The 18,937-nt window shown below is 33.4% G+C and overlaps 1 protein-coding gene and 1 non-coding gene across 2 annotated transcripts; one reads left to right on the forward strand and one right to left on the reverse strand.

Annotated features, from left to right (window-relative positions):
• Positions 1-427: 427 nt before the first annotated feature.
• Trnal-cag (transfer RNA leucine (anticodon CAG)) lies at positions 428-510 on the reverse strand. Its single transcript has one exon. It is a non-coding gene; the product is annotated as a tRNA-Leu (tRNA).
• Positions 511-3,006: 2,496 nt separating this feature from the next.
• On the forward strand, positions 3,007-16,533 carry LOC127064308 (nose resistant to fluoxetine protein 6-like). The gene is made up of 13 exons (XM_050995220.1): positions 3,007-3,469; positions 5,399-5,598; positions 6,589-6,797; positions 12,187-12,443; positions 12,543-12,713; positions 12,790-12,883; positions 12,954-13,073; positions 13,174-13,339; positions 14,227-14,402; positions 14,487-14,616; positions 15,094-15,411; positions 15,905-16,066; positions 16,173-16,533. The coding sequence occupies exons 1-12, from the start codon at positions 3,007-3,009 to the stop codon at positions 16,028-16,030; spliced, it is 2,430 nt and encodes an 809-aa protein (XP_050851177.1). The 3' UTR covers positions 16,031-16,066; positions 16,173-16,533.
• Positions 16,534-18,937: the final 2,404 nt, after the last annotated feature.

An 18,937-nucleotide genomic window follows, 5' to 3' on the forward strand; every position in this document is an offset into this window, starting at 1 on the left:
AGAATACATGCCACCTCCACTATAGTCATATTCTCCTGTTATAAATTCTAATTTGCGGAGAAACTTCCCTATGTGCGTAAACTGAATTTTGTTAGGTATTTTTATATTTGTGAATTGTAGCAAGGACTTTACTCAATTGTTTCTCGAAATTTGCATATTTTTTATATTTTTACTGGTACCAATGGTCGTATAGATAAGATTTTGTTCAATGGTCATGTATTTATTGTTTATAATCTTATTATTTCTCTTTTTTTAGGGAATTAATTATTGACATTCTGAGGCATATTTTTAGTTTTGTATGTACAACTTACCTTGTAAATATGTTTGATATAAGGTGATATTATAATTTGATACCTTTCAATGTATGTTGACAATGTTGTTATTACCTATATTTATGAAATATCTCGCTTGACGATACAAAAAAAAATGTCAGAAGTGGGATTCGAACCCACGCCCACAGAGTGGACTGCGACCTGAACGCAGCGCCTTAGACCGCTCGGCCATTCTGACATAGATAATACTGTACAAATTATCGTATATATGTTTGAATTCTTGTCTTTCAATAAATATATATGTTAATTGCTATTGTTTTACATTGTAATTGTATCTTTTATAATTCATATAATGCATTCTCTTAAATTATGTCGATGTATTTGATATACATTCATGTTTAATACATTGTGTAATGTTATGATTTATTGTGTCTAAATAAATAATTTTTATTTATATATACGTAATATATTTTTATTGTGTTTTATAATTACAGGAAGTTTTACACATTCCTACATTCTTCTATTTCCAGGTAGAAGATTTAAAGTGTAAATACTTATATTAATGTCAGTTGAGGTGAACTAATAAGAACGTAAGTATAATGATCGATCTTTCACTTCCGAGTTGTGGCCTGTTGCAAATTATATACGCATACGTTCGGTCACGTAGAAAGCTTCGTTGCATAAGTTGTAACCGGATCTTTCGAGACGTAGGTAGCTTCCAGGAGAGAAGCCGAGTGAAAACGGAAGAAATGTTACGACGAAACAAAATGGAAATTGGAAGATAGAATAATAAATTTGGAGAAACTTCGAACTTCGTAATAACTTCGCAATGGTTATATACGTAGTGAGAATAAGTAGTACTGAAAATTGTTGATATCAATTGTATTCCCAATTTCATTGTGCAAAGAACATATCTAAAAACGTTTAAGCCAAGTACATACATAAAACGTCTTGTTGAACGACAATACAATTTTTTATTTTATTTTATGAACAAATATCTCGCCAGTTTTGTTTCGTTTTATGTGAAGAATCATGTTTCACGAGTGTCCTCTTTCTTTATTTCTTTCTCGTCATTTTTGATCAATAGTTTATAGCTAGTATAATGATATCATTTCTAGCGTCTTATATTTCACAAAAACATAACAGATAATGCTTGATAATGAAGAAGAAATCGAAATAATTTTGAAGTAGGGAAAATTAGATAGCTGATTAAAGTTAATTTCATTCTCTAAATTACATACAAATTTATCCAGAAAAGGTTTCATGATTTTTCGTGTTCTATTTTATTGTGTCACCAAGGCTTCAATACCGGAAGATCGATAAGAACACTCAAACGCAATATCTTTTTTCTCTTTATCATGATCTATTCTGAAAGGAAGAATGACATTTATTTTTCAAATTACTTTTTATATTCTTTCTATTTATCGATGTATGTATATATATTTTGTATTTTACATCGAGAATATTGTATATCGAGAATAAAGGAAGCCACGAGCGTTTCATCCATCTATGATAAAGGGAAAATACTATCTCAATGATTTTCCACTCTTGAGAGAAAACTCTGTCACTTATTGTTAGGATCCCTGTCCAGATCAATCATATTGTTGGCCTTTAGAGTCTACTTCCACTATATTGTAATACCTATTGTATTACCCACTGTATTGTCTGATAAACTATAATATAATTGTAATACCTATTGTATTGTCTGATAAACTATAGCATAGAAATACAGTGAAGAACTCACGACAGCTCTTCCCCAAAATCTCTCTCTCTTTCTGTCTATCTCATAGGACGAAAATCGTCAGTAAGTTCGCCCTTGCGGAAATTTCAATTAAACTATCCACTGCAAGGTCGGTGCTCGTCAAAGACACTCGTGTTTGTGCAAGTTACTAAAATTCGTTCGCAAGCTCGCGTCCGTTTAATTGCGTTGAGAAAACGTTTAGGATAGACAATCTCCGTGATCCACGACATTTCCTTGGCTGCCAAAGAAGGAACTACACCGGCGGTAATGTGCATTGCCGAAAGAGAAAGGGGAACTTATTCTGCAGCTGCTGTAAGCCGATTCGCATCATTCAGTGCGTGATCCTTAACGTATATGTGCAAACGTTCCTTTCTTTGTGGAACAAGGTTCGTGAAAGAATTTCATTTGACGGAAGTGTTAGCTAAGTGTTCAATCTATTTGATTTAATAGAGATCCGAAAGAAGAAACGAACGTTTCTCATTAATATCGAGAAGAAGAATATCGAATCTAGTCTATTATTGAGAAGAAAGAAAAGAAGAATTAAAAGAAAAAGAAAAAGAACGTTACGAATTTCGTTCGTTAGTACGTTCGTTGGTACGATTCGTAGAACGACGAGAGAAGTGAAAGAATCGCTCTCGTTATTGTTGAATTGTTTATCGAAGGAATCACTCTTGGAAGTAAGAAAAAAAAAAAAAAACACAAAGAGCAAAAGAGGAAAGGAAAAAATCGGAAATTTCCGTATCTTTGAGGGAACGTGTCGCAGTTTTAAAGTTTCGAGGTAGGATCATTCAAGAATGTTGAGTAGATCGAGTAGATCAAGAAACGAAAGAATCTATCGTGATAATCTTCTAGCGTCGTTTAATGTTTTTATATATTAACATTGTCTTTTTTTGTGAAAATGATGACATCTTAAATAGTTTCATCGGTTTTTGCCGAGAAAGAAAATAGAAAAGTATAACTGAATCAAGTTTGTCGGTGTTAAAGGAAGTAAATATGGCTCGATATTTGAGTTGTTCATTGCTGATACTCGGAGTCGTCAATTTGGCTATTTCGAGAAACGAATCAAACATTCTACGATTGAGTAAATCCCCGAAAGTGATGGGTACTGTTGTCGAGGTGAAGGAAAACGATATTAATAATTCTAGTGATTATTTAGAAGAAAGAAACGTAACGAAAAGGAACGAGTCGCTCGTTGAGTTCAGCAAGCACAATCCTGAGTTAGATTGGAAAAATCATGTTAAGATCGCTATGGAAAATGAAGAGGAACATCATGATTTGGACGTTGATTTTATGAATGAAAAACTTGAGAGGACTGCGAACAGCATTCAATGGTTCTCGGATCTGTATGATCCACTTAAGTGGACGAGAGTACCCGGAAAACTTCAGGATGAGTGTAGAAAGGATATGGATTGTTTTCTCAAGTCTCTTAAGGATGGAAAGCTCTGGGCTGCTAAGAGTAAGTAGCATGCTTTTACTCTTATCCATGTATTCGATGTCCTATCTAATTCTTTGAATAACTTTGTCGAAACATTTTCAAATACGTCGATTCATCGATCGTCGAAAAATCTTAGAGAGAAGATGTTTCGAGCAGTACGATAGACAAATATTTATTAGATTTACGATTCCATAAATTTGTTGTTACTTTATGAAACTCCACAATTTACCGCCTTGTAACACAGTAATGACACAATGAACAAATTGCTTTACGAGTTTTTACCTCGCGACGCATCGATGGAGCGCGTCAAGAGGGAAATTGTATTTTCGATTTCTTTATGAAGCGACATAAATTGTTAACGAAGTAAACAAGAATTTTCTCGCCCAATGGTTTCTTTCTTTTGAACAAAGGTTGATCATCGTGAAAACTTATGAAAACGTTGACGGTCGGTCGTTAACATAAATTAGAATGCAGGCTCGTATCGAAAGATACATCGTATCCTTTCTTTCCTTTTTCTTTTCTTCTTTCTTTCTTTTTTTTTTCTTTTACATTTTTTCGTTTACCTCGACCCACATTTACTCAAGGATTCTCTCGAAAGGAGAAAGCATTGTTCCGATGCTGCGAACAATTCGAGTCAGGCTCGAAGTTCGAGAAAGAAAGAAAACACTTGCAATTGGCCGACGATAAAAATTTTTTATAGCCTGTAACACTGGCAAGTGTCAATCGATAGATGCACGAGATTAAAAAGTATTTTAGAAAGCGAAAGGATGAAGCAGTTGATTGCATGCACAAAGTTATGACGGAAAATCTTGCAAAATCGTTTTTTATCTATGTATATATCCTTTTCTTTTCAACATCGAGAATTTCTGGGATATATCGTTCCTATCGATGCGAGGAAATGACGAAACTTGAGAGAGTGCACAGGTGCTTGCCCGATGGATTCCGCTTGTCACGGAATAATATGTCTCTGTAGGAGTGGGAAGAGAATGAGCTGTAAGCGATGTTCATTGATTATCTCGAACAATACTGCGATTCTCTCGGCATATCAATTACAGACCATGACAGACACGTTCTGAGCGATACGATCGATCCTTTTAATAATATATGAGACAGAAATATGCTAGGTCATTGACCGGTTCATAATTAAAAAAAAAATGTCGAATATATGTAATCTTTCAACGCGAGAGGAGAAACAATAAAATCAAAAAAAAAAAAAGAAGTAAAAGGATAGATAGTCGTATATTTCGCAGTAACGTTGTTATTTCGAAGCATGTCGGTTGTTGCATTATTGAGTAATCTCTCTTCGGACAACTTCGTCGCGCTACGAATTATTTCATAACGTTCCTAATGATTCTTAAATATAGCTGCGTCAGTCATCGTGCTCGTTCTATTACGATTACCTTCTTACACTTGTGAAATTGGTACCTCTCGCTCTTTTACGTTTAGTGTAGATTTCATTTTTTTTTCGTTTTTAATCCTTTTCCTCATTCTTTATTTTCTTCTCTTTTTTTTTTGTTTTTACTTCTTATTAACGTTTAAGTATATCAAGCACGTCGAAACGATGATAATCTAGATTACATAGTCTATGCAAGATAATCGAAGGAAAGTATAGCTTGTGTGTGTGTGTGTGTCTATTTACTAAGAGAAAATAAGATAGAACAAACCATCGCGATGTAATTTGCGTCATCTCATTTGATGTAATCTACACTTTCTATCCAATACTATCGGCTTTAAATTGTCCGGGCAAGTTTATATAACTGATAATGAACCTTTCGAGTTAAGACAACGTAATTGAACCTTCGTATGTAATTGGATCCTCATATTTTATTTATCTCTTTCTCTCTATGTCTCTTTATCTGTCTCTAAAAATATCGAAGCCTCCGTTTTCTAGAATAGTTTGGTGGTCCACACACGATATCTATTTTTTCTTTTTTTTTTCCTCTTTTGCAGTGTCCGATGCAAGTGGCCGATATTCCTCGCAATTTCATTTTGGAAATGACTTTTGGTTGGGCTCGAGTACACTATGCAAAGAGATCAACGTAACGAACGAGAAAAATCTAACGGGTGGTTCGAAAAATGCACCACCTTATTCTGTCAGCTTTCACGTTGCGAGGATGTACCTGACTTTGCCGGAGGAACTTGAATTATCGGTGAGTGTCCTTGTAATAGTAGGAGAAAGGGAAAGAGAGAGAGAGAGAGAGAGAGAGAGGGAGAGTGAGAGGAAGAGAGAGAGTGAGAGTGAGAGGAAGAGAGAGAGAGAGAGAGAGAGAGAGAGAGAGAAGGAGAGAGAAAGGGAGAAATAACAGAAGAGAAAGAATATTAAGAGACACTCGTGCAGCCGGTAAAATGCGCAAAGCTCAACCTACCATTTACCTATTATAATGGATTTTACTATATACGATGGTAGTAACCGTAGGGAAAACGAAGTTACGAGCGTTCATGCAGATTTAAAGCGTATATCCGAAGGGAAAAATGAATCTTCCATCGAAAATATATCCAGAGGGATTATCTTGCTATTTTTAATCCACATGTAGAATTGAAAGGGTGAAAAAAGCATGCATCATTATCATTATCATTACTATTATTACTAATATTATTATGACATCCTACGAATCCATAATATCTAAGCTCGATTAATGTTAATCGAAAATTTTCTTACGATTAACATAATAATCTTCGAGCCTCATGACGAAATGACAAGTAAGTAGGTAGACATGGCACTTGGAGAAACAGAAGCTTTACTCTGTTATTAAATACACTTGAAGAAGCTTGAAACTTTAACGCAGCTGCTGACTGAGGTAAACTCTCTTCTCTCTGGAAAAGTAGTAAGTTCGACGTTTACGATAATCGGATTATGCAACGCCTTATATTTCGAACTTCTATAAACGGCAACATTACTAACGGCGAAAAGAGAGAAGTAGATAGATAGATAGGTAGATAGACAGATAGATAGATAGATAAATAGAGAGAGAAAGAAAGTTCTTTGCGGTAAGCTGCTAGAAAACGAATGAAAAGGAAAAGTAAATAATAAGAAAGGAAAAAAGAAGAAAAGAAAAAGAACACGAAAAGAATATTTCTGTCCTCACGCGATAAAACAGTCAATAGCAATTCTCGGCCATTGATTCACGTTTTACTTTCAGACACGACAAGTATTTTTGGGTCTTTGCCTGCCAAGTTCCTGCGATCGGCCGTCCTTGATGTCAATGTTAAGAGCCAGCGCGGATCGAGTCGAACGAGAGGGTAATTCTACATATCGATCGGTTGGTCCGAAAATTCACATTTTAACCGTGAAACCGGTGCCGTTAAGCGACTACACCGTTTGGCAAGACCCCAAGTTCTACGTGCTCGCGTGAGTGATCGTTAATAATAGATACTCGTGATATCGAAAACCGAACTGTTTGTTGTTGTTGTTTTCTATCTATATAGATAATTTTCTTCGGACCGGAGAACATATCTAAGTTGATCTAAACTTTTGATTAAATTTATGTTATCTTATATTGATTGCAAGATATCCGAACGGATGATTTTTTGGATTCGCTTGAATTAAAGTTATTTAATATTTACGCGATTATATTAAAAACTTCTTAATAATCTTTAAGTAAAAATTTAATAAAAAAATATTAATACGATATCGTTTATTGAATAACACTTTGCCGAGATTAAGCCTCCGAATACTTATTCATCGTAATTGATCGGTATGTAGGTAGCATTAAAGCAGTTCCTAATTGATTGGCCTATTTCCGAGAAATTATTACCGATCGTAACGTGCATCAGTAGCACGAGCTCGTTAGTTTCGCTAGACTTTCCTTCCTAATTATTTTTACAATATCGAATGAACGTCCTAATAAAACTGATGATCCTATTCGCAGCTGACACATTTCCGATCGATTCGACTTTTCGACAAGTAGAATGTGAGATTCGCGAGCCGTGTAATTATGTGAGGAATCGATTGACGTTCATTTCATTAACGGGTGGTTGTGGTAATTAGAAATCTACCCTTTTAATTTTCTACGCTCGTCAAAATATTGTTTTAATAATATCGCGAAAGTTTAAGGACCGTTGAATTTGACTGATTTTTATAATTAGCGCGTTTGCATTTTCTTCGCCAAAAATATAAACTAGTACGCTTAGATTTTCCTTGCCAAAAATATAATGATCTCTCGCGTTTACTTTAAGAAAATGCAAGGTACTTTTCACTTAGCTCGTTTCTACGTTTATTCGACGGTGCGTTGCGACTTGGCAGAGAAGGTAATTACATTTTCTATGAGTTTCTCCTTTGCACATTATATCTATTAACAAACTTATTTAAAGAGATAAAGAAACAGAGAAAGAGAGAAATCAGCAACTCGTCCAACGAGTTTAACAATCGTACGAGACTTCGAAATCTTCGAAATATTATTATCCGTAGCGATCTATAAAAGTGTTTACGTTCAAAATAACTTTCGAACTACATTCTAAAGTGTATCCGTATATCTACCTTTCTAATGTTACGAAACAAAAATAGCAACCTTATCTGCATGCCCGGAAAAGTTTGTATTTTCTTCTGAGAGAGAAAAAAAGACAAAGAAGGAAAGAATAAAGAAAAGCTTGAAATTTGCGATTCGCATGGCAGTATCTCGTATTGCAAATTTCAATAATTCTACCGATATACATGGTTAATGTTACGCGAGCAAAATTTGTACAATTGTTGATATACTTTTAGAAATTTGTTCTAATACAACTGAACACGAAACAAAATACGTGAGCATCGTAAATGCACGCGTTTCAAAAGCATACAGGGATAATACGTTTTTTCGAAATTTTATATTTATGTCCTATGACAACACACAATATTTATGAAGAGAAAATATTACGCGTAGATTCGTATCTGTTTACTTTTACAGGTCACGCAATTTTTCTTTACGAACTTGCGAAATGATAATACATCTTTTATCCGTGCAATCGAGTCTGTGAATTAACATTTCCTTTCGAAAGGTCAGTGCAAACGACAACGTGAAAAGAGATGTGACAAAAATTTATGCGAATCACGATTGTTATCGGTACTAAGCTTTTACTTTACGATTCACTGTCACTGATCGAACCTTGGAATCGTATGTTTACAAGCGTAAACCTTTCTTATACTTTCTTTCTTTATATGAGAGGTAGTATGTCGCTTATTATGTTAAAAACTGATACGTACATTAAAATCAATTCCGATAATAATTTCTTTTTATTGCGAATGTATTGAAATTTTCCATATAAATGTTTCGAGAAACAAAAGATTTTAATGTGAAATCATTTTTCTTCGCTTAAGAATTTATGAATAAAGGGGTTATCATCAATGACGAAATAATAATCCACACAAACCAAGTAGCTCAAATTATAATCCAAGTAACATTATTACTTTAACTTTTAAACAGAGTTTCTATCTCTAAACATTCTCTTTTAGTTGAATTCACACTGCAAAAGTTCTTCTTCGCGTTTCTCTGAAACAAGAGACAAAAGAGTTGAAAATTATTCAAATAATTTGTCTTTAATTTGTCGTACTTTAAGAGAAAACAAAAGTATCATGAATTTCTTGACGAACTTCACATTTTTTTTTTCTGAAGTAATTATCAATGTGAAATATTACGTTGGAAGGAGAGACTTTTCGGAGTTTGCTCTTCCAGAGACTCGAAAAATGATGGATTTTCGGCAATATATAATCCTCTTTATAGCGACAATTCTCTTACCCTTTTTAAACCCTCTTCTCGCTCGACAAATTCGTTTTGCTTTCATACATGACCGTGTCCATCGATCGTCGAACCTGCTGTGACTCTTTAAATTTTAATCAAACGCTTTCCTCTATTCTCTCTCTCTCTCTTCTTTCCTCTCCATCATCGATATGCAAAAATGTTCGACTATTTTTTTACAAATAAACGATGTATAATAACTACGTCTATTCAAACGATATAAAATGCACGATTTTAAATTTACATGAATTCCATCGTTTTAATTTTATCTTATAAAGATTTCATATCGACACTCACTGCCGTACAGTTTTGCAGAATTTATTTTAAACATAGATATATGTATGCAAAATTTATTTGTCAATCCAACCCTGTTTACAATTGAGAATTTAATTTTAACAATACGTAAATATATACAATAATAAATATAATAAAGTATTTATCTTCGTTTTTATTTGATCAAGATCTTAATTGATCGTAATTACTTTTACATTATAGAATATAAAGCATAATGATATATAATAATAATAAGAAGAAAAAACAAACGAAGAAGAATTTTTCAATTAATTGATTGATTAATCATTTTAGCATTCGCGACCTCAACCTATTCTTCACCATGTAAAATGAATAGAAGATTCAAACGTATTAGGATCAAGTTCGTTTTGCGAGCGAACGTAATTCGAAAAAAGATATGGTTCGACGAGCTTGATTTAACCTTTTTTTTATATAGCATGCCTGATTATAGGCTAGTCTCTCGTGTTTTCTCGCTTGCAGTAACAGTAGCAGCAACAGCAATAGCTAACTATTACGTAAGATTATAGAAAGCCTTAAACGTCTGACTTGTGAAAGTGCCACGTTATCGTTTGCATTCCATTGGTCGAATACGGGTTTCGATGAGGTCGAGTCGAATTTAACGAGGACAGACAGGTCATGGATATCGATCTCGAGGGTAACTTTTTATTTGAAATTATCTTATCTTTTCTTTTTTTAATTTAAGAAAGAACCTAACGTGTTCTATTTACCTTTACAAACTTTAAAACGAGAACATGGCGATACGAATTTGCTTCCATTATCGGGATAATTATGGCACTATAATGCATAAGTAATGATAATACGATATCGATTATCGTAAATCGGTCTTGAAACGAGCAACAACTGAAAGAATAGAACGTAAATATCTACATATATCGTGATAATCTTCGATCGTAAGAGAAAATGGCCCAGGCAAATGTTCTTGTAACCTTGGCTGCTGCGTTGTTGCGTGTCACGCCATCCTTAGAATAATTTTCTTAAAGTATTGTAATAATCGTAAATACTTTCTATCTGAAACCCATGGGTTTAGTCAGATGAGGTATTTTAACAAACAGACTCGGAAAGATCGAGATATAGACTTTCTAATATAAGTCTATATAGGTAAAAAGATAAATCAACTAGTTAGAAAGGATGTTTGTTTCATTAATTTTTCTTTTTATTTCGTATTATGTAATTAACGCTATATATCTATCAAGCAACGATTAAATGTTTTTAGTAATATCCTACGTATAAGTTGAATGTTTAAAAAGTAGATACGTATCTCGTAAAGTCGAAGTAAAACGCGATCGTGTTAATAAATCGAAACTTTTTTTTTCTTATTTCGCAAGATATTTTAACAAATTTTATTATCAAAAGTAATCGCGTATACTTAGAATATATACGAAGAAATATAGTAATTTTCAACAAGTGGAAAAGATTTAGTCTGAATGATTCGACCGTTTCATTTTCCATCTACTAACGAAAGTAACTTGGCACGTACAATACAGAGTAATTTTCCAAATAGAGACGCTGGGATTTTATCTCCCTTAGGTAGTACCTCTTCCTTAGTTTCTCTCTATTTCTCTATAAAGACGCATGGGACACGACAAATTTATGGTTTAACGTAAATTGCATCATGCTGCATCTTTCGACGCTCTCCCAAGAGAAAGAGAGAAAGAAAGAGAAAGACGGAGACTAAAGAGAATCAAATAGAAGCAAGAGATGTACGCCTTCAAAGAATACTAACGAACGTCTCTCCCCATTTTTTTATGATTCGCCAATTTTTAACTTGTTACGAGTTAATAAAAAAAATAATTTCATCAAATAAAAACGCGTGTTTACTTATATATATCACTATATATACATTTGTATAATTCACATATATTCGTTGATCAAAAACGATTTGTTTTTCTAAGAAAATAAAACCTATCTTTACTTCGATTTTTCACTTTCGTATTTCCTAGACGCCGATAAGAAGTAGTTCTAGTAAGTAGGTAATTTGCGAAGGTCGTCCTGCAGTAAACGTTCACCTACCAAGTGAGAATGTTATTTCTATGGTAAAAGGAAATCCATGTCACTCCACGTTCAGTTCAATGAATAATTCTAATTCAATCGAACAATTTTTCTACGCAAAGTATACTGATTTTTATTTTTCTTCTATAGTTCAATAAAAAGCATTGCACTTAGGAGAATTTCCTTTTTTCAATATTCATGTACACAGATACCTATCCATTGAAAATTGTATCTACTTTTATAGGTATAAGATCGCTTCGATGTAATTTTGTTAATAGTTTTTATTCGTGCGCTTGTACCGGAACAAGTAAATAGAAGCTTCGTCGAATAAACTATCAATGATATCGTGGTCCACTGAGAACGAAAACTGTTTTTTTTATTTTCGATTTACTCAATGGATTTTTCATTCGTTTAACTTAATTGAATTCTAATACAGAAGTTAAACATTTAAATGAGAAAATCTCTTGACGCAACTCCTTGGTTGGAGGTCGCGTCTTACACGTGTCTCTCACAGTGAAAAGAGGAAAATTGACGAGACTTTCCCTTTCCGAATACCGGTTGGAATAATAAGGAGTTACGAAAATGAAATTCTTCAACGTTATAGAATATATTTCATTTAAAAGCAACTCAATCTAACTTGCAGTGGTACAAGTTTTACTTAGGTATAAATATTAATGAAATATTTTTTCCCTACATTTTTTTTATTTTTTTCTTTTTTAATTCTAGCACCGTCGGCGGAGGTATACTTCTTTTAATGATATGTGCCGCGATCTACGAGCAAAATATCATGATAGAAAGTACAGATATCGAGTCTTCGAATGTAACCAATAATAACGAGAAAGTGATTAACTTTACGAATAAAAATTTAACTCAGGACAGTTGTATCTCGATAGTCCAAGAAAATGGAGAGGAATTGATCGACAAAGGATCGAACAATATACAAAAGGATTTAACTACTCAGATAAAGGATGCTAACGAGAGAGGTAAATTTGTAGTTTCTTTAATCTCTATTTCCTGTAATTGTATATGTATAACGTATATTAAAAAAAAAGAAAAGATTTTTAATTCTAAATATGTTTTAGGATTTTGGGCGAAATGTCTACTCGCTTTCAGTCCTACCGTAAATGGTGGAAAAATTATCAGCACCGAACCAGCTGCTAGAGACAGTTTGACCTGCCTTCATGGTCTTCGAGTCTTTTCATTAGGATGGGTCGTAATGGTCCACACGTATCTTCAAGTTTTTGCTATCGCAGGTGACTATTTCTCTCACGAATTCTTTTCTACAATTCATTCGTTTCTCCTAAAGTCAGCGAATATTATTACTTTTAGAGAATAAAATGCTACGTACTGTCACCGAGAGGAACTTTATGTTCCAGACGATCAGCAATGCTACTTTCTCGGTCGATACGTTCTTTTTCATCAGGTAAGTGATTCAAGTATATGAAATTCAGGTCAGAATAGAACAATGAAATTAATCTTATTTTATTCCTCAGTGGTCTTCTGGTCACGATCTTGTTCTATCGATCGTTAGGAAGCTTGAAAATCGATAAAAGCGATTTTCTGAAAACGAGCACGAGCAAGTTCATCGTTATGATTCTCTACAGATTCGTACGGTGAGTACTATTATCATAACGAAAAGAAATAACTGAGAATTATTTTCATGTCACGATTACTCTCGACCTAATTTTTTTTTTTTCCTTTTCATTCATGAAGATTGACACCAGCTTATCTTTTCGTCCTTGGGATTAACGAAATCTCTATAAAACAGATTCAAGCGAAGACTGTCTTCACACCGGAGATGGCTGATCATTTGAACTGCGACAAATTTTGGTGGAGAAACGCTCTCTACTTAAATTCTCTTTATCCTCGTAAAGAAATGGTAAGTCGTTCGTGCTTATTTTACATTATAATCGATGTAGGTGAAAAAGTTAACTACACGAATCAATTACGTAGAAATCCTTTCGTAATTTTTTCATTTTCTATAGTAGAAATATAGGGGAAAAAATCGCTTTTACATTTTTATATATATATATGTCTGTGTATGTGTGTGTGTGTGTGTGTGTGTACATATATTCTGCAATATATTACGTCAATGTGTTAATCTTATTACATGAATCATATTAATCATTTTAGAAAGGCAAGTCGATCGAGTTCACAAAAAACATTTCATTATAATCGCGATATTATTATATAGAAGAAACTCGATTACCTTGCAAATCAATCAGTGATCTAGAATCATCGCTTCGCTGATCGTTCGTATTTGCTAATTGTCTCGATTGGTGTAATCCTTAATGAGGTTTAACGATTAATGTCCAGACTTAATATTAGATCAGTACCTGTGTCAGAGAAAATGAAATTGCAGGTCTGTATTTAGTACGGTCGTCAGCACACCTGCTCGCGCCAAATGTGTGTCACCGAAATCTCTTCCTATGCGCCCTCGACAAATCCAAGCGAATACATCTACCAATTGGTGGAACGCAGAAAGGTGCTTCGATCGTTTTCCAATAATTAATTCTATCGGTGATGGGAAAGTTTCGAACCGATGAGACACGATCGAGCGTGACAACGAGGATCTCGATAAAAATCACCTTTACGAACGATCGAAGAAGCGAAGTAGTTAATTAGATTTTCGCTGACAGTTCGAAAGATATCCAACTTGAGAATTCATCTTTTACTACTCCAAACTTCTTGTGCGGATTCTATAGAATTATGAAACTTTAACCGTCGAGTTATTCCTACATTTCAATGCGAACGATGAAATTTCAGTGTATGCTGTGGAGTTGGTATATGTCGAACGATACGCAATTCTACGTTCTTGGTATTCTTCTCCTTCTTTTCTCCGTCAAATACAAGAGAATTGTAATCATCCTGGTGATACTTCTTATCATATCTTCTTGCTTCACAACCTTCTCTGTAGCGTATGCCAATGACTACGTCGCAAGGTATAAACGATCATTTAATCATTATTCTTTTTCTATCTATCTCTCTAACTATTTTTCTAAACGCATTGTTATCTTCATATCCAGAATACAAGAACCATTCGCCCTTTTCGACGAACTTTATGATAAGCCTTGGTTAAGAGCCGGGCCTTATTTCATCGGTACAATTACAGGATATCTGTTATTCAAAACCAACTGCAAGATCGAGTTATCTGTGGTAAGTACCTACTTACATAAAAACGTAATACGTAAAATTTTCAACCCTCCTCGAGGTTACATTACAAGATCGTCAATTCTACGAAAATTCTATAGAAGGTATTATAAAAAGCAGAAAATAGGACATCGCTAGACACAATATTATCGGGAGACGTATTATATTTCGCATGAATGGCGTATGCCTCTCTTAAGAGGCATACCGCCACCAAACGTGGCCTCGATTCACCGAATCGATCCTTCTCCAACGACGATTATTTTCTATTTCGCCAACACCAAGTCTAATCTTCGTATTTCAAAACTCTGTTCCATCTCAATATAAAGTACAACAATAATATCATACGATCTTCTTTTTTCTTTTCTTCTTAGTTCAACGACTAGTCTAGTACGAAACAATTAATTGAAATAATAAAAGGGAGAGAAATGTGAAAATAAAAAAAAAAGATAAAAAGAAGATAAAAAATCATCCTTTCACTTTCAGTGCGCGAAGTTGACAGGTTGGTTGCTGTCAGGATTGATAATGTTCTCAGTGGTCTACGGCTTATATCCAGCTAATTTAACGGTTGTGGTGAGTTCAATTTACGCGGCCTTGGGTCACACTGCCTGGGCACTAGCAGTGGCCTTCATCGTGATCCAATGTTGTACTGGTTCAGCTAAAATGGTAGACAGCCTTCTGTCTCTGAGGCTGATGTATCCGCTATCGCGGCTAACTTATTGCGCTTATTTGGTGCATCCTGTCATCATGACGATCACCGTTGCGCAAATGGATGGCCCGTTGCATCTTCATAACGGTATTGTGGTAAGATCTTTTTCTCACAATTATTTTTTCATTTCTAACATTATCAAAACATAACATAGTATACGGGATGCTTATAGGATTTGAATTTTTTAATTTGAAAATAATCAAAGAATCATTTTTCCTGAATTATTATTATTTTCGAAATAAATTTCACGCGTTATGTCTTATCTTATATATGGTATGTGCAAAGACTTGGAAAATACGAGGAAAAAGTGGTAAAAGATGTCATGTATCAAACTATGTGTTGCATCAAGTAGATAACAGGCTAACGCGAGGTAGCATTATTTCAAAATCATTTGTTCCTTTCGCTGCATAGATTATGCTGTGTATTCATATCATACAATTTTATATTCATATCCTTTGGATACTTTGCTTACTGCGTTTAAGTTTTCCAACGTCTTTGTTGCATAGATAAAGAGAAAGAAAATGAAATGCTCTCATAGAAAAAGATATTAAATTCTCATACATACGTTATATGTCTGTGCTTTTAAAGCTCATCGTTTACTTTGGCAATCTTGTCGCCTCCTACCTCATGTCATTTTGCATTTCCATCGCTTTCGAGGCACCAGTTGTAAATCTTTTGAAGATCTTCTTTACTGGAAAAAAACGGACGAGATAGGATACAAAATTTATTGGCTTTCGTCAGTGACATACGGTACGGTATAAATATTAAAAAAGAATAAAAATAAAAATACTTCTTGCATTTCTTTTTTCAATATTCATTAATTCTCCATTCATTAATTCATTCATTGATTTTTCAGAGAGAATCGAGAGAAAAAGCAACGATAAACTGGTGTATTCTTTAACGAAAAAATCCTGCTAGATGATACATATAATCCGTTCACGTTTTTGTAGAAATGTATAAACGTCGAAAAGGTAGTTATACACGTATACGTATATGTATCATTAAGCTTAGAATAGTATATTTTGTAAATAATATATTTTATAACATTTAAATCTTTTTAATGCAAATGAATGTGAAATATTCCGTAAATACGTAGCTAAATCCGAAACAAATGAGAAAAAGAGATAGAAAAATATTATCGTGTTCGGTTTTCTATTGGCCTTTATAACATTCGTTATTGTGTATCGACAAAAATAAAGTGAAGAAGTGTATACTGTGACAAACGAGTCGATTCTTTGGAGAAGAACTTTCTTTCACCTTTCCCAATCCGTTCCCTTCTACTCTGCTAAATTTGCCGATAGAACGTGAAGAACGTCATACAAGTGAACGGTTAGGTAAAAGACGAAATTCATTTAGTGACAGTTTATTTCCTCGTTTCAGTAGATGCGAGGGCAACATCAAAAATATCGTGATAGTGACAAAAGAGAAAAAGAGAGAGAAAGAGAGAGATTCAAGTTGGACATGAAAACACGTTGACTTCTCTCGTCTATCGTGAGATACGAAAAATTGTATAGGAGTATATATATATATATATATAGACACACACACACACACAAATACAAACGTATATATTGCGAATTGATTTTCGATGCTTCGACCATATGTGAATACTTTAACATCCTTGTATCCTTTTTCGCTTATAAATATTTTTATATACATATATATATATATATATATATATATATATATATATATATATATATATACACACACATAGAGTTACATATATTTTCTACGAAACAGACGTTTCTAGGGTGTAATAACTGATCCAAACGATATACTTCATTGATGTACATCGACGCTTATCGAAGTTGGAGATATTGATATATTGTATAGATATATATAGATATACATATCCACTCTCGAGATAGAATATTTCGGATTGAATAAAATATCGCGGAATAGCAAAATTTCATATCTTCGTATCAAATATAGTATACGATTAAATGTCAACCTTACGAACGGTATAATTAATCTTTCTCTCCTTAACATGCAAACGAATAAAATCGTATATTCTATCTTTTGATCAACGTGACACATTTTCTTTTCTTTTCTTATTTTTCTTGTCTTTTTCTTTCTTTTTTTTTGAAACAACGTCAACCTAATTAGATGATCCTCGAGCGACGTTGTCTCCTGTATCCTTTATATCCAGTTAACCTGACAGATAATGAGTATACACGTGCATATAGTATACACTTTCCGACAAGGTAATAGATAAACTTAGGAAGTAGGTAAATAAACGTCGGAAATTGAGACCGTTGATTTCACGTCTTCCGTTTAACGTCGATGGATGAAAGAGAGACGAATTTCAACTGGTACATAAAGATGATGAAATTAAAATTTATATTTCATCGAAAGATGTCGGCTCTAAATTAAGTTTTTTTTTACTTTTTTCTACTTCTTCTCCTTTTAAAATTCTTTTGCAATCAGCTTTTGATTCTAAAGAAAACGTCATTCGTATTGCGTTCATTGAGGCGGAAATTTGAAATCAGAAATTGGCGTAAAGTTTTCGATTCGATTGCATTTCTATCCATATTTCTCTTTCTCTCTCTCTCTCTCTCTCTCTCTCTCTCTCTCTCTCTCTCTAATTATTCCGATTTATTATCTCTCATTATTACGTTTACTCTTATCATTGTTACTCCCGTGATATGTAATGAACGAAAATAATGATGTACAATTAACCCATCAATTAATTTCATGTTACATCCGTTCGTATTTTGTCAATAATAAATATGATTAATATCGATAGTCGTCGAAGAAAAAAGTAAAAGAAAAATAACAGAATTTAATAATTGTAAACGATCGTTTACCCGCGCGATAGTTAATTCTTGTATCCTTTTCTCATTTGTCACAGAGAACATTCTATTTTTCAAACTAAACGATTCTAAATTCTTTCAATTTGTTTTGACTAAAAACATACCTTTTTTCAGACGCACTGTTGATTTCAAATTGCTGCCATTATAAACGTTCTCTTATTTGATAAAGAAGAGGAAGTGCAACGGTAAATAATTGCCCGCATGATACAATCTATTTCGAGTACGCTTGAAACAAAAGTTCGTGAAACGTTTTTTAGAATGGCACAAAAAGTACATTGACAAAAAGAAGTTGAATAAAAGACCATTAGTTTTTGACTCGGACCAATAGCTGAGGATTACATAGTAAACGAAAAACAAGAATAACAATTATTTTGAAAATTTGTTTCAAAAAATGAATAACCATTATTGACAGCGGAAATTGTTGTTGGTTACAAATAATCATTATTGATGACGAAGAGTTATTTTTTGTTTATCGTTAATCATTATCGTTTACAAGAGTTTCGTTTTAGTTAGAAGTAACCAGTATCGATGACGGAATTTCTGTTTCAATTATCGATAACCAATATCGATAGCAGGTTTATTGATTCACTTATGTTCATCATTAGTTTCTTTTTGTTTTTATTAATATTACTAATAATTAATATTTATGTATAATGAACTATAGAATTTATATGTTTTAAATTAAATATGTGTTTATATATATACTATGCATATTAATCTATATTTATATTATAATTTATGTTTTATATGGAGTCATCAACTAAAATAAATAAATGATATATATATATATATATAAATCGTACTT

This window comes from Vespula vulgaris, chromosome 5 (genome assembly GCF_905475345.1).
Source record: "Vespula vulgaris chromosome 5, iyVesVulg1.1, whole genome shotgun sequence".
In the NCBI taxonomy this organism is placed as follows: domain Eukaryota; kingdom Metazoa; phylum Arthropoda; class Insecta; order Hymenoptera; family Vespidae; genus Vespula; species Vespula vulgaris.